Source organism: Molossus molossus, unplaced genomic scaffold, assembly GCF_014108415.1.
Source record: "Molossus molossus isolate mMolMol1 unplaced genomic scaffold, mMolMol1.p scaffold_m16_p_38, whole genome shotgun sequence".
NCBI classification, from domain to species: domain Eukaryota; kingdom Metazoa; phylum Chordata; class Mammalia; order Chiroptera; family Molossidae; genus Molossus; species Molossus molossus.
Genome location: NW_023425375.1, coordinates 658,471 through 671,391, shown reverse-complemented (window position 1 = coordinate 671,391; position 12,921 = coordinate 658,471). Strand labels below are relative to the sequence as shown.

At 39.5% G+C, this 12,921-nt stretch overlaps 1 protein-coding gene across 2 annotated transcripts in view; it reads right to left on the bottom strand.

Moving 5' to 3' along the window:
- PEAK1 (pseudopodium enriched atypical kinase 1) overlaps positions 1 to 12,921 on the bottom strand; it is a 273,801-nt gene that overhangs the window by 74,412 nt on the left and 186,468 nt on the right. For both annotated transcript variants that reach the window (XR_004961994.1, XM_036281544.1), the window contains exon 6: positions 8,316 to 11,543. Coding sequence is in view for 1 of the 2 variants with exons in the window: in XM_036281544.1 (XP_036137437.1) it covers positions 8,316 to 11,449 (3,134 nt within the window). In the remaining variant the exon portion in view is untranslated. The remainder of the gene's footprint in view (positions 1 to 8,315; positions 11,544 to 12,921) is intronic.

Sequence of the window (12,921 nt, the reverse complement as noted above, 5' to 3'; positions counted from 1 at the left end):
AAATAAATATGATTTTAGTCAACAATCAAGAGTTCATCACCACAGTTTTTCTGAAACACTACTAAAAAGGTATAGTTCAAGAAGAAATTGAATCCAGAAGGGAGAAGTGAAAAAATGAAATAGTAAAAGAAGTAATAATCATGTTAATAAATTTAAAATAAAAAGCATGATATGCCCTCGTCAGTTTGGCTCAGTGGTTAGAGTGTCAGACTATGCACCAAAGAATCTCACGTTCGATTTCAGTCAAGGGTATGTATCTTGGTTGCAGTTCGTCCCCAACCCTGGTCAGGGTATTGCGGGAGGCAATCAATCAATGTGTCTCTCTCATATCAATATTTCTCTTACTCTTTCTCTCCTCCCTGCTCCCACTCTATCAGAAGATAAATGGAAAAATATCCTGAGGTGAGGATTAAAAAAAAGCATGATGTGATGGGAAGTGACTGAGGGTAGGAGGAGTTTAAGATTGGACAGTCAGTGAAGAATTTTTTGAGGTGAAATTTAAACTGAGAGCTGAATGACAAGGAGCCAGACATGCAAAGATAGAAAGGAAGCATTCCAAATAAGGGAATAGCTGATATAAAGGAATTCTTTTCCACATGTTTGAAGAACAGAAAGAAAATTTGTACTGTAAGAAGTTCATGAGCAAGGGGGCAAGTAGGAGATAGGTTAAACAGGTGGCAGAGGTCATATTATGTAGGAACTTCCTTCCCTGTGTTGAAACAATAAGATTTGTATTTTAGCCCTGGCCGGTTTGGCTCAGCGGTTAGAGCATCGGCCTGCGGTCTGGAGAGACCCGGTTCGGTTCCCACTAAGGGCATGTACCTCGGTTGCAGTTTGTCCCCGGCCCTGGTTGGTTGTGCGGGTGGCAGCCACTCGATGTGTCTCTTTCACGTCGATGTTTCTCTCTCTCTCTCTCTCCCTCCCACTCTATCTGTACAAAAAAATGGAAAAATGTCCTCGGGTGAGGATAAAAAAAAAAAAAAAAAAGATTTGTATTTTATTTCATTTTGTAATCCTCACCCGAGGACATTCTTCCATTTATTGTCAGATAGAGTAGGAGGGAGAGAGAGAGAGAAACATCAACATGAGAGGGACACATTGACTGGTTGCCTCCCACACAAACTTGACTAGGGCCAGTGATGAACCGCAACTGAGGTACATGCTCTTAACCAGAATTGAACCCATGCCATGACCCTTTGGTCCGTGGGCTCTAAACACTGAGCCAAACTGGCCAGGGCATGAGATTTGTATTTTAAAAAGAGTTCTTGAGAGCCCAGCTGGTGAGGCTCAGTGGTTGAGCACTGACCCATGCACCAAAAAGGGGGGAGTTCCAAAAGGTCACCAGTTCAGTTCCCAGTCAGGGCACATACCCAGGTTGTGAGCTCAATTCCTGGGGGGAGAGGGGGGCATGCAGGAGGCAGCCAATTCATGTTCTCTCTCATCAATGTTTCTAACTCTCTCCCTCCCTAATAAAGGGAAAAATATATATATATGTGTGTGTGTGTGTGTGTGTATATTTATATAAAGAATGTATCAACAGTCTTGAACTTGAGCTCAGAGGCCAGTGGAAACATCTGGTGTTTGAAGATAATGAAGCTTTTGAACTCCCTCCCTTCATTATTGCTATATAATAAACATACTGAACTAGCTCAGGTTCACTGTTTCTCCATCAGAAAGCAATGTCCTACCTGGCCCCAGCTTTTTCTCTGTATAATGTCTCTGTGTCTTTTTTAATTTCCTGTCGCCCTTCCTCAGGTCTGGTTTGACTAGGTGTATAGGTCAAACACACCTCATGTGGCACTCTCTCATCAATGTTTGTCTCTCTCTCCCCCTCTTTCTAAAATCAATAAAGAAAAAATAATTTTATGTATAATTGAAAACTCAATAATAAAAAAAGTCACACAACTTCCAGTGGTATGATTTGAATTCAAATTTTAGTCTGTCTGATTCCAAAGCTTGCATTTTGCTCAATATGCAATATTATTCCTCATGCTGTGGACACCAAAGAGCTGCAGGTTTGGTAGGTAATGCTTCTAAAAACATTAGTAGAAAAATTTCCACCTAGTTACAGACCAGACTAACCACTAAATTAATTTCTCTTGATCCAGACTAGTCAGATAGAAATTATGTCTATGGATACATTCCTGAACCAAAATTTGACTGGTATCTCTGTCACCAGTCTTTCCACCTTCCAATCCATTTATAGTACTACTGCCAGAAAATACTTAAAAAAAGAAAACTCATACAACTTTTCCTGTTAAATTTTTTTCTGTTAGATAAATTGTTTCTGCTAGATAAACTGTTTCTACAAGATTGAAAAGGCTAAACATTTCAATACATCATGCAAGGCTCTTCATAGTTTTTCTTGGCAGTTCTCAACCTTTTTCTTCTTAGGATGCCTTTACACACTTTTAAAAATTATTGAGAACTGCGAGGCCTCTTGTTTATGTGAATTATAATATTAACATTTATTATATTCACAATTAGAATTGAGAAAATTTAGCTATTAATTCATTTAAAAATAATAAATCCTGTAAATATTGACCTAAATAATACATTTTTTTTCATATCTCTTTAATATCTGGCTAAATAGAAGACAGCTGAATCCTCATATGTATTTCTGCATGCAATCTGCTGTGATATGTGGTTTTGCTTAAAGTATATATAAAAAAAATCTGGTTTCATCCTTATATGTAAGGCAGAAAAGGGAGGAAGAGTACACTAATGGCCTTTTAGATAACTGGGGATTTTCCTCTTTGGTACTATACCAGAACTTGGAAAGTGGTGGTCTTTTAAAGGCTACCTGCAATGTGGAATCTGAAACCACATCAATGAACTTTTTGTACTCAATTACATTAAAATCCATTGGTCTAACTTGTAGTTTAAATGGATCTTTTCACTCATAGGTCATTTGGAAATTACTGGTTCACATGCAGATCTTCCAAATGTTGATATATTTCATTATATATTAACCAATCTTTATGCTACCACCAACAATCTCATCAGAAAAACGTTTACATATTAGGAAGCTGTCATGGTGGTAAACAGAAGTTTTCAAAAATTCTTTCTTTTACTTGAAAGCTTTAATTTTTATCACTGACAAAAAATAGTCAGTTGTTTCCCTTAAAGTAATAGGCTATGTTCATTCTTACAAAAATATCTGCCAAAACACCCAGGTGTGAATAACCATAGTTGGTCTGCCACTTGTTCTTTCAAGGTAGTTCATGAAAAGGGGGGCTTTGCAAGTCAAATTTTGAAACCACCTATTTCACAAGTGTTTGTCCTTAAGGAAACTATTATACTTTGGTACCCAGCAGAAGTCTTCTATGTGCACTTCCCATTTCATCACACAGAATTTTTAAATGGACATAAATTCAAGGGTAGATTACATACAATTAACCTCATCAGGGACATTCTTAAGTGAAATAAATTTTTTTTTAAAGCTATTAGTACAATATGGTGCCATGACTTCGATTTGTGCTAAGGTATAAGTAGTTTTAACCCCCACTGCCCCCTCCTCAGTATTATTATGCCAGTGGTGAATTTTTCAGGGTCACTATTTGACCTTTCAAGGACCACATTTGAAGAAACACTGGCTTACTCATTATTCTTTTCTCTTTTTTAAAAAAATATTTTAAAATTGATTTGAGAGAGAGGAAGGGGGAGAGCAAGTGGGAGAGGGGAGATATCAATTTGTTGTTCTATTTGTTTATGCATTCATTGGCTGATTCTTATATTTGCCCTGATCTAGGATTGAACCCACAACTTTGGCTTATCAGGATAATGCCCTAACCAACTGAACTACCCGACCAGGGCCGTAGTCACTATTCTTTTCCAGTCCCTTGTCCTGCTTCTGTTTGCCATAATCTCTGTGACTTTGCATATTTTTCTTTGTGCCTACAATGTCTTTTCTAACCAGCTGGCAGAATTCTATTTGCCTTTTAATATCTGGTTTGCATTTCATTTTTGAGAAGTCGCCTTTAAGCTGATTTCATCATCCTGTTTTTTGGTTTTGGTTTTTTTTTTTTTTTTTGCTTCTGTACCGCTCCACACTATATAGTGTTCTAGCACTTATCCCACTGAGGGCAGAGGGGCTATTAACATTTTAAAGCACCCAATATATGCTAGACCCTGTGCTAATATTCTGGATGTTTTCTCATTATATACTCTAATTAATTCTACACAGAAGGTATATGTCACTATAGCCACTGTACATGGAAGGACCTGACAAGACAGTTGAAGTCACACCCAATATTTCAGCAGTGTGATAATCTTTCCCCCATTTGTCCCTATGGCACATATATGGCACTGTTACAATATTCAATTCATGTTGACTGAACAGTCAAATAAATGAACTTAGTGACAATCTAAATCTATAATGAAAGGCTCCACAAAGTATCTCATCTTTCAGAGCCTAGGGTCTGGCCTTCAGCAGAGCACTTTTCAGTCCTTATATATAGTTTGGATTTGGAATCTTTTTTTTTATCCTCACCCAAGGACATTTTTCCATTTTTTGTTCAGGAAGAGTGGGAGGGAGAGAGAGGAACAGAGAGAGAGAGAGAGAGAGAGAGAGAGAGAGAGAGAGAGAGAAACATCGATGTGAAAGGAACACATCGAGTGGCTGCCACCCGCACAACTGACCAGGGCCGAGGACAAACTGCAACCGAGGTACGCGCCCTTAGCGGGAACCGAACCCGGGTCTCTCAGGACCGCAGGCCGACGCTCTAACCACTGAGCCAAACCGGCCAGGGCTGGATTTGGAATCTTCATTTACTATATAGAAAAACTTATATTTTCATTTCTTCCAGCAGTGTGTTTCCAGGCATGGGATGATGATGATGTAATGGTTACATTGCCATGAAACCAGACACACAAATGTTGAAATTTGACAGTAATGTTTTTCCCATCAAAGTTACTTCAAGTAAATACCAACAGTGTCTCCAAGTAAATGAGGTAATTATTGTAAAGACAAATGGTATATATATATTTTTCAATATGAGTATTCATTTTTTAAACTTTTTTAAAAAGTTAAAAAAACTATTTCATACCACTTTTTCTACTTAGTCTGGGACATGATAAAATGTGAAAATTCCAGTGTGCCTCTAAGAAAAGCTTAATACCTCAAAAGTGCAATTACTTAGACCTACAGCACATGTATTTAGAATGGTGGTGAGGTCAGTGGTTCGAAAAGTGTGGCCCCAGGACCAGCAGCGTCAGCATCACCTGGGAACTTATTAAAAATGAAAATTATGCCCAGCTGGTGTGGCTCAGTGGTTGAGCATCGACCCATGCACCAAGAGGTCACCAGTTCAATTCCTGGTCAAGGCACATGCCTAGGTTGTGGGCATAATCTCCAGTGGGGGACATGCAGAAGGAAGTCAATCAATGTTCTCTCTCATTGATGTCTCTCTCTCCCTCTCCCTTCCTCGCTCTCGCTCTATCAATAAAGAAAAAAAAAATTCAAATTGTAAGGACCTACCTCAGACCTAATGAATCAAGAGTCTATGGGGGTAGGGCCCAGCAATTTGTGTTTTAACAGCCTTCCAGTTATTGTGATGCAGGATAAAATTGGAGAACCAATGGGGCAAACCAACTGTATCATTTGGATTCATGGATGTTACCTTTAAAGAATTGATAAATTTTAGAGGATATGGCCCATTTACAATGAAATCTGTGAAAATATAAGCTGCACAGGAAGGGGTCTGCCATGCCAAGGGCCTGGGCCACCCTCAAAACCATATACAGGGGCATGCAGCCAAAGTAGAGAGTCTCATTCGGCAGAGAGAAGCCTAATCATTTCCTGCTCTGCTTTCAGGATGCAGATAAATATACCACAGAAATACTTACTGAGGAGCAAAGCCATATGTTGAGTTGCAAGAACCATCTGCCATTCCCTCAAAGGTAGCTCCAACCATGTGCTATTAAAAATCACTTCTTACCCTGGCTGTTTTTGCTCAGTGGTTAGAACGTCGGCCCACGGACCAGAGTTGCAGGTTTGATTCCGGTCAAAGGCAGGTGCTTCAGTTGCAGTTCAGTCCCCGACCCTGGTAGCGCTGGAGGCAATCAGTCAATGTGCATCTCTAATATCAATGTTTCTCTCTCAGTCTCTCTCTCTCCCTCCAACTCTGTCTGAAAATAAGTGGGAAAACATCCTTGGGTGAGGATTTAAAAAAAAAAAATTGCTTCTCTTCTAAGAAAAACACTAACCTTTATGTGCGTTTTATTACTACTGGAGTACAAACATCCTATTTATTTATTTTTTTGTTAATCCTCACCTGAGGATATTATTTTCCATTGATTTTTAAATAGAGTGGAAGGGAAGGAGGGAGGGAGGGAGAAAGAGAGATAGAGGAACATCGATTGGTTGCCTGCCGCATGTGCCCCCAACAGGGGCTGGGATGGAACTTGCAAACCATGTACGCGCCCTTGACCGGAATTGAACCCTTTGGTCCATGGGCGGATGCTCTAACCACTGAGCAACACCAGCCAGGGCTGGAATACAACATTCTATCACCCACTTTCAACCACATTCTTCCAGGAATACATTTATAACTGCTATTCTACTTGCTTTGTTATTGCATTTAAGGAAAACAGTAAATTTGGTAGCATTTTGATAACTATTTGGAGATATATAAAAAGCTTATTTTAGTATAGAATATATACAAAACTTCCTAGCATTTTGCTAGAAAAAGTGAAGGTATTAACTGTTCACTTCATTTTTATTTATACTTTTCTAAAGAAAAGCTGGTGAGAAAATCTGCCCTATCATCAGGTTGCTGTTTTTGCCAGAAAAAACACCAAGCCTAGTAGAGAAAGTTTACTACAAGTCAAGGGGAGGAAATCTCAAAATCAGATGAATGGAATCCTCAGGCCATATTTTTTATTTTATTGAGTTGTACACTTGAAACCTGTATGCCAATAAATTCAATTAAAAAAAAAATATATATATATATTATACTGTGGATATATCCACATAGGCATGTACATCCCTTCTTATTAGAGAATATATAAAAATTATTTCTAACTTGTAAAAATAATAAAAAGGACAGGAGATATAAGGAAATCATCCATTTACTAAAAACGTGGGATAGCTGTTTCTTGTTTTTATTGGTATTTCAGTAACTTTCCTTACAATATAAATGAAAAAGAAAAAACTTAAGTTTCCTAAACATAAATGTTTACTTGACTGATTATAAGTAAAAATATAACAATTTTATTTGATTTTGTGTTCATTAACAATGTATATAATAGGAAGATTCAAACTTTATAGTAGTGAGACACATTAGGGTTTGAATTTTGACCGACAATTACTAGGTATATAAATCTGGCCAGTTATTAACTTCTCAGATATTTAGTTTCCTCATCTGAAGAGTACAACCAATCTGTAGGGCTGTTATAAGGATTCGAGATGAATATTTGGGATGTGGCTTAGACAGAGTAGATGATCATTAAACAGGTATTAAAGTATGAAAAAGCCCAGCCAGTGTGGCTCAGTGGTTGAGTGTTGACCCATGCACCAAGAGGTCACCCACCAACTTGATTCGTGGTCAGGGTACATGCCCAGGTTGCAGGCTGATCCCCAGTTGGGGGGTGTGTAGGAGGCAGCCGATCAATGTTCTCTCTCTCCCTTCCTTTGTCTCTAAAATAAATACAGAAAACTATTGAAAAAGAAAAAAGATATGAAAGAAAACTAATGCCTAGAGAACTGATGTGGTTATATAATCTGCTTGGCTGAATTAAAGATTATACCTTTGGGTCTCAGTATCAATAACCAACTTTTCCTGTTTCACTGACATAACTATGAACTGCTTGCCACCCTCCCTTCTACAACACTTGGAAGAAGGACAGAAGGAGACAGCAATGAAAAGCCAAATATTGCCTTAAAATAAATACTATATATAAATAAAGATAACACCTGGTGAAAGCCAAAAAGAATTGTTCTTCAGTGAGGGAAAAAACAGTACCATCATTTATTCATTTAATCCTGTTTCTTCCTCACATTATCATAGCATTTCAAAGTAACACATTTATTGCTACTAGGGTGTTATGGATTTGCTTTTCCAGGTTAGAGCCCCTCTGTATCTACCAAATGCAGCAGGCTACTTTATCTAAAGATCCAGGGTCATAAACCTTGTTCAATTCAGTAAGAGCACTTTAGTAATATTCTAATCTTGGAATGCAGTTATAAAGATTGATGGTCACTAAATGCTACTTACAAACAAAAATGGTTCTATGTAATCTTAAAGATATTACAAAATTTAGCACATAAAAACGGGTTAAAATTTGTCCACATTTTGCTAGTCTATTTTACATACCTGAGAATTTTTTTAGGTATCTGTGATGGAGAAGAATGACTCCTTTTCTTCTCCTCTGAGTCTCGTAGTAACCCATCCTGTGTTCCACCCTTCTCCATGACTGCTGACTGGTTTGCTCTTGCCTTACTCTGATCCACACTGAGCTGGCTTTCGGCAGGGTCACATCTGTACATGAAGATGATGGCTGGCTTCTCACTGGATTCTCCTTTTGCCTCTGTGAACCAGTGATGGCGCTGAACTGGAGGAGGTGGCAGCATGTGGATAACTGTGCCATCCAGGCCCACCAGTTTCCCTTTCTCTCGTTCTTTCTCTTTGTCATCTTCCTCATCTGTTTTCCGACGGCGGAAGAAACTTTTAAATGATATCCAGCGTTTAGGTTTCGCATCAGCTGCCCGCCTGCTGCCTTCAGAGTGCAAAACTGATTCAGCTTCTGTTGACCTGGTAGGGCTGGTCGGCTTGGTCCAGTTGGTAAAATGCTTCTGCAAAAGGTTACTTGCATGGTAAGGGGAGGAAGTAGATCGTGGTGGGGGAAAAGGAGGTGATGGCTCACTCTGGATCACTAATTTGGAGGGAGAGATTATGACTGGTTTGGCTAGTGGATCTTTCTGTACTTTAGTGGTGAGATTTTCTGTGGTCTGAGGTGCTTCATGCTCACCACTGGGCTGAGATGTAAAAAGAGATTTGGGCCGGACTGGTGTACTTTTAGCAGCATCAACATCTGAAGGAATTGCATAAAGCTCTTCCACACTGCAAGCTTTAAGGCCTGACTGGGGCATTTCTGGAGGAGACTGTGGGGGATGGATAGAAGCCACAATCTGAGAAAGCACTATACTTGCTTCCTCCCTGTTGCTGCTGCCACTGCCCACCGTCTGAGACTCCTGAGTGCCTTCAGCTCTGATAACAGGTTCTTGAGTGGTTCTCTGGATCTTTGTTGGAGAGCTATTGCTGGAACTACAGCTTCTCTGTGGTGAAGACTGACCTCGATTAAGACAGCTGTTAAACTCCTGAACCTTCTGAGCCACTGAGCCTCTTTTACATTCTGTGCTATTTGAAAATTCTTTAGCTTGGGGACAATCAGTGGGAGTGCTAGTGGTGTCATCGGATACTTTGCTTGCAGTTTCTATTTCTTCATAAGTATGGCTTATCATACTTGTAGTTTTTTCCTTCACTGAAAGTTCTCCACTTGTTCCAAGAAAACTTTTATAAATGGCTAGATTGTCATATGCATTTGGATTGATAACAATGGGAACTTTGATAGCATTTTTGGAACTCCGAGCATAAGTTGGCTCATCATGAATGATAATCGGAAAAGGAGGCATACCAGCATTGTTATAACTATTAAATTTTATTTCTGACAAATTAGGTGACTTAACAGGGATGGTTTTGGAGGAAACATTTGCAGCTATGGGTGAAGTAGGTGCTGATTTGTGACAGTTTTGCCGTGGGGGAACATTTGGTCCAGTTCCACCACTAATTAATTCCACCTTAGGTATCTTTTGTCGTGGACTGGTACTAGAAGTCCATACTTCCTGATAGCGAACTGCACTGGATTTTTGGAAATGGGCACTTATTCTTCCTGATGTTGATATAGGTGATGTCACTGGAGAGTTTGGCGTAGAAGATGCACTTTTTGTCTTGGGGCTGTTAACAGGGCCCTCGAGGTGCTCACTGGCCATGGCTGCTGACACGTCTACAACAGTATATGGCTTGCACAACGGCTGTTCGAGATTCACAATGCGGTAAGGCTTCGCTTGTTCTTGTACAGGAATGAGGTTTATGATTACTGCTTGTCCAGCAGTATCTGTAGAGGCTTTACTGTCTTGCTTCTCAGTTTGTACAGCAATCTTGCCATCTTTCTCTTCTAATCGGAGAGCAAGGACTGCTTTGTGTGTCTCTGGAACTTTTACTGAGCTTCTGGATACTTGTGATGAATCCTTCTCCTGACTGTTACCAGTCAGACGTTCATAATTGGGCTCACTTTCCTTCATGTCCTCAGAATGTCCTGGGGTACCATGTGGTATTCCCCCAATATGGATCTTCTGGGATAAACTATTGGCTGTCTCAGAATGTGATTCTTCTGTTAAAGAATCTGGTGATGTGGAGTCAGATGACACCATACTCTGAATGCTTCCTGGTCCATAGGAGACCACAGAATTCTCTTCATAACCATTCAGGATTTCATCATAACTGTCATCATAGTCTACAGCACAGATTCTCTGTAGAGACTTATTTCGCAGAGGAACAGTATTCCATTTTTTGTCCACATAAAATCGAACAGGAGACAAAGTGTTTGCCCTAAAGTTGGCAAAGCGAGGTTGCCCTCTCATACGAATTTCCATGGCCAACAGCTCTTCATCACTCTCATCCCAGCTCTCATGTTCCTCCTCCATGTTACTAAAAAGTGCATCTTCCTCACTTTCCTCACCACTAGAAAACTCTGGGTAACAGAACCGGCCCCCTTCATTACTGATAACTTCTGTGCTCCCACTCAGAATAATGTGCTTTCCTTGAGTATCCTTTATCCCACACATCATACAACTTGGTGGAAGCTTTCTTTCCAATGATCGTTTATAGCAGTCATTTATTCTTCCTAAGAATATTTCTCTGGCTTTGGTTTCATTTACTCTTATCTGAGGGGTAGTATCCAAGCCTGCTATTTCCTTCAACATTTCAGTTAGTCCATTATTGTTATTTGATATCTTCTTTGCACTATCATTATTGCCAAAAGTTTTAGAAACATGGCTAACTCCTTCAATATCATCTTCATTATTATTATTATTATTATTTAGTGGTTTCTGATTCAAGGCTGTCCTGTTTTGGTTCCTCTCTATGATGGCAGGTTTGTTCTCACAGTGTCCTTGGATGCTAAACTCACCATATACACTTTGTCCATCTGCTACCATCATAGTGGGCTTCACAGCTATAGTGGGTTTTTTAGCCACAGGAGGCCGGAAATTTCCGGTGTTCCCAATATGGTGGTTGTTACTGTGATTGGCATTAGTTTTCACATGGCCATGGTTAATGGGTATCTTTTCCGGGTCTGGAGGGGGTTGGTGCAAGCTTTTTGGTTTAAAGCAGTTCTTGCATTCACCAGGTTTCCAAACGTGTTCAGTAAAAGTGTTACAGGCAGACATTTTAGAAAATAGAACTTCATCGACAATGCTTTCCTTTCAGCACATGGCAATACTTTCATATGTATCGTAGAAGCTCTTGTTAAGTATCATCAATCTGTAGGGAGAAAAAAGAAGAAAATTCTAATGGAAAAGGCACAGTGAAGCTTTTCATGATAAGTAACATGTAAAAATTGGCTCTATTCTTTAAATTAAAAGATTGACAGAAAAACTAACTTGAGCACTTAATGAACTCCCTTTAGCCAATCAGCATTTTGGAAAATTAGCTTTTCAACCATAATTTTATGCACTCTCATTGAACCATATTAATCTTTTGTTTGATGTCTGTGTGGCAATGATACTGTGACCTTCCCCTCCTGGAAATGCCTTTGAAACAGCTATCCATCAACTTGTCTGACGCTCCTTAGTATATTGTGGGTTCCTTTTCTTCTACTCACCATTTACATTTTGGGTATCTCATAGACACCTCAGACTCAATGCATTCAAAACTAACCCTCTAGTTATCCCTTTTTTCAACTCTAAGAAACTATTCTACTCTAACCAGCCCTTCTCTACCCAAGGCTACCTTCTTCCTCTTTCTTTTATCCTCGTTCAATTAATGTCATTCACTTAGATAGCTAAACTTCAACCTTCAGACCATTCTTAACACCTCTCCCCTCATTTCTAACTCCACATCCTACTAATTCCCTAAATTAGTTTTGCCAGTTCTATCTATTATATTTCACTAGAACTCATTCTTGTCATCACCAGACACCGTGAGTAGTTATTTTGCCTAGATTCCTGCAATAGGCTGTTAATTGATCTTCACCTCTGTAGTCTTACCCCATTCCAATCTAACCTATCTATCCTTGTTATTCAAAGTATGGTCCTTAGTCAAGCAGTATCAGCCTCAACTGGGAGCTTGTTAGAAAGGTAGTGTATTAGATCTACTGGATTAGAATATGCATTTTAATGAGATTCTTAGGTGATTCCACTGTTCTACACTACCATCAGATTTAACTTTCTAAAATGCTAATATGATCATCTTACCTAGCTTAACTATTCTGTGGCTCAATCTTACCTCCTGCACTGGCTACCAAATGTCAGTGTGCAGACTAGAAGTTGCTAGGTAAAGAGGAACCACCTCACCCGGCTGGTGTGGTTCACTGGTTGAATGTCAACCCATGCACCAAGAGGTCACTGGTTCAATTCCCAGCCAGGGCACAGGCCCAGGTTGCAGGCTTGGTTCCCAGTGGGGGGCCTGTAGGAAACAGCTGATCAATACTGTCAATGTTTCTATCTCTTTCTCCCTCTCCCTTCTTCTCTTTCTAAAATTTAAAAAAATAAATAAATACGAATCACCTGGGAAACCACCCTAGATGTATCTAGTTAAGTTCTCCAGGTAATTCTGTGTGTATTGGAACCTCTAGTCATTGGATGGAATACAAGCCCTTTAGGTTTTCATGATATGGTCCTTGTCTCCCTTCTAGCCTTAT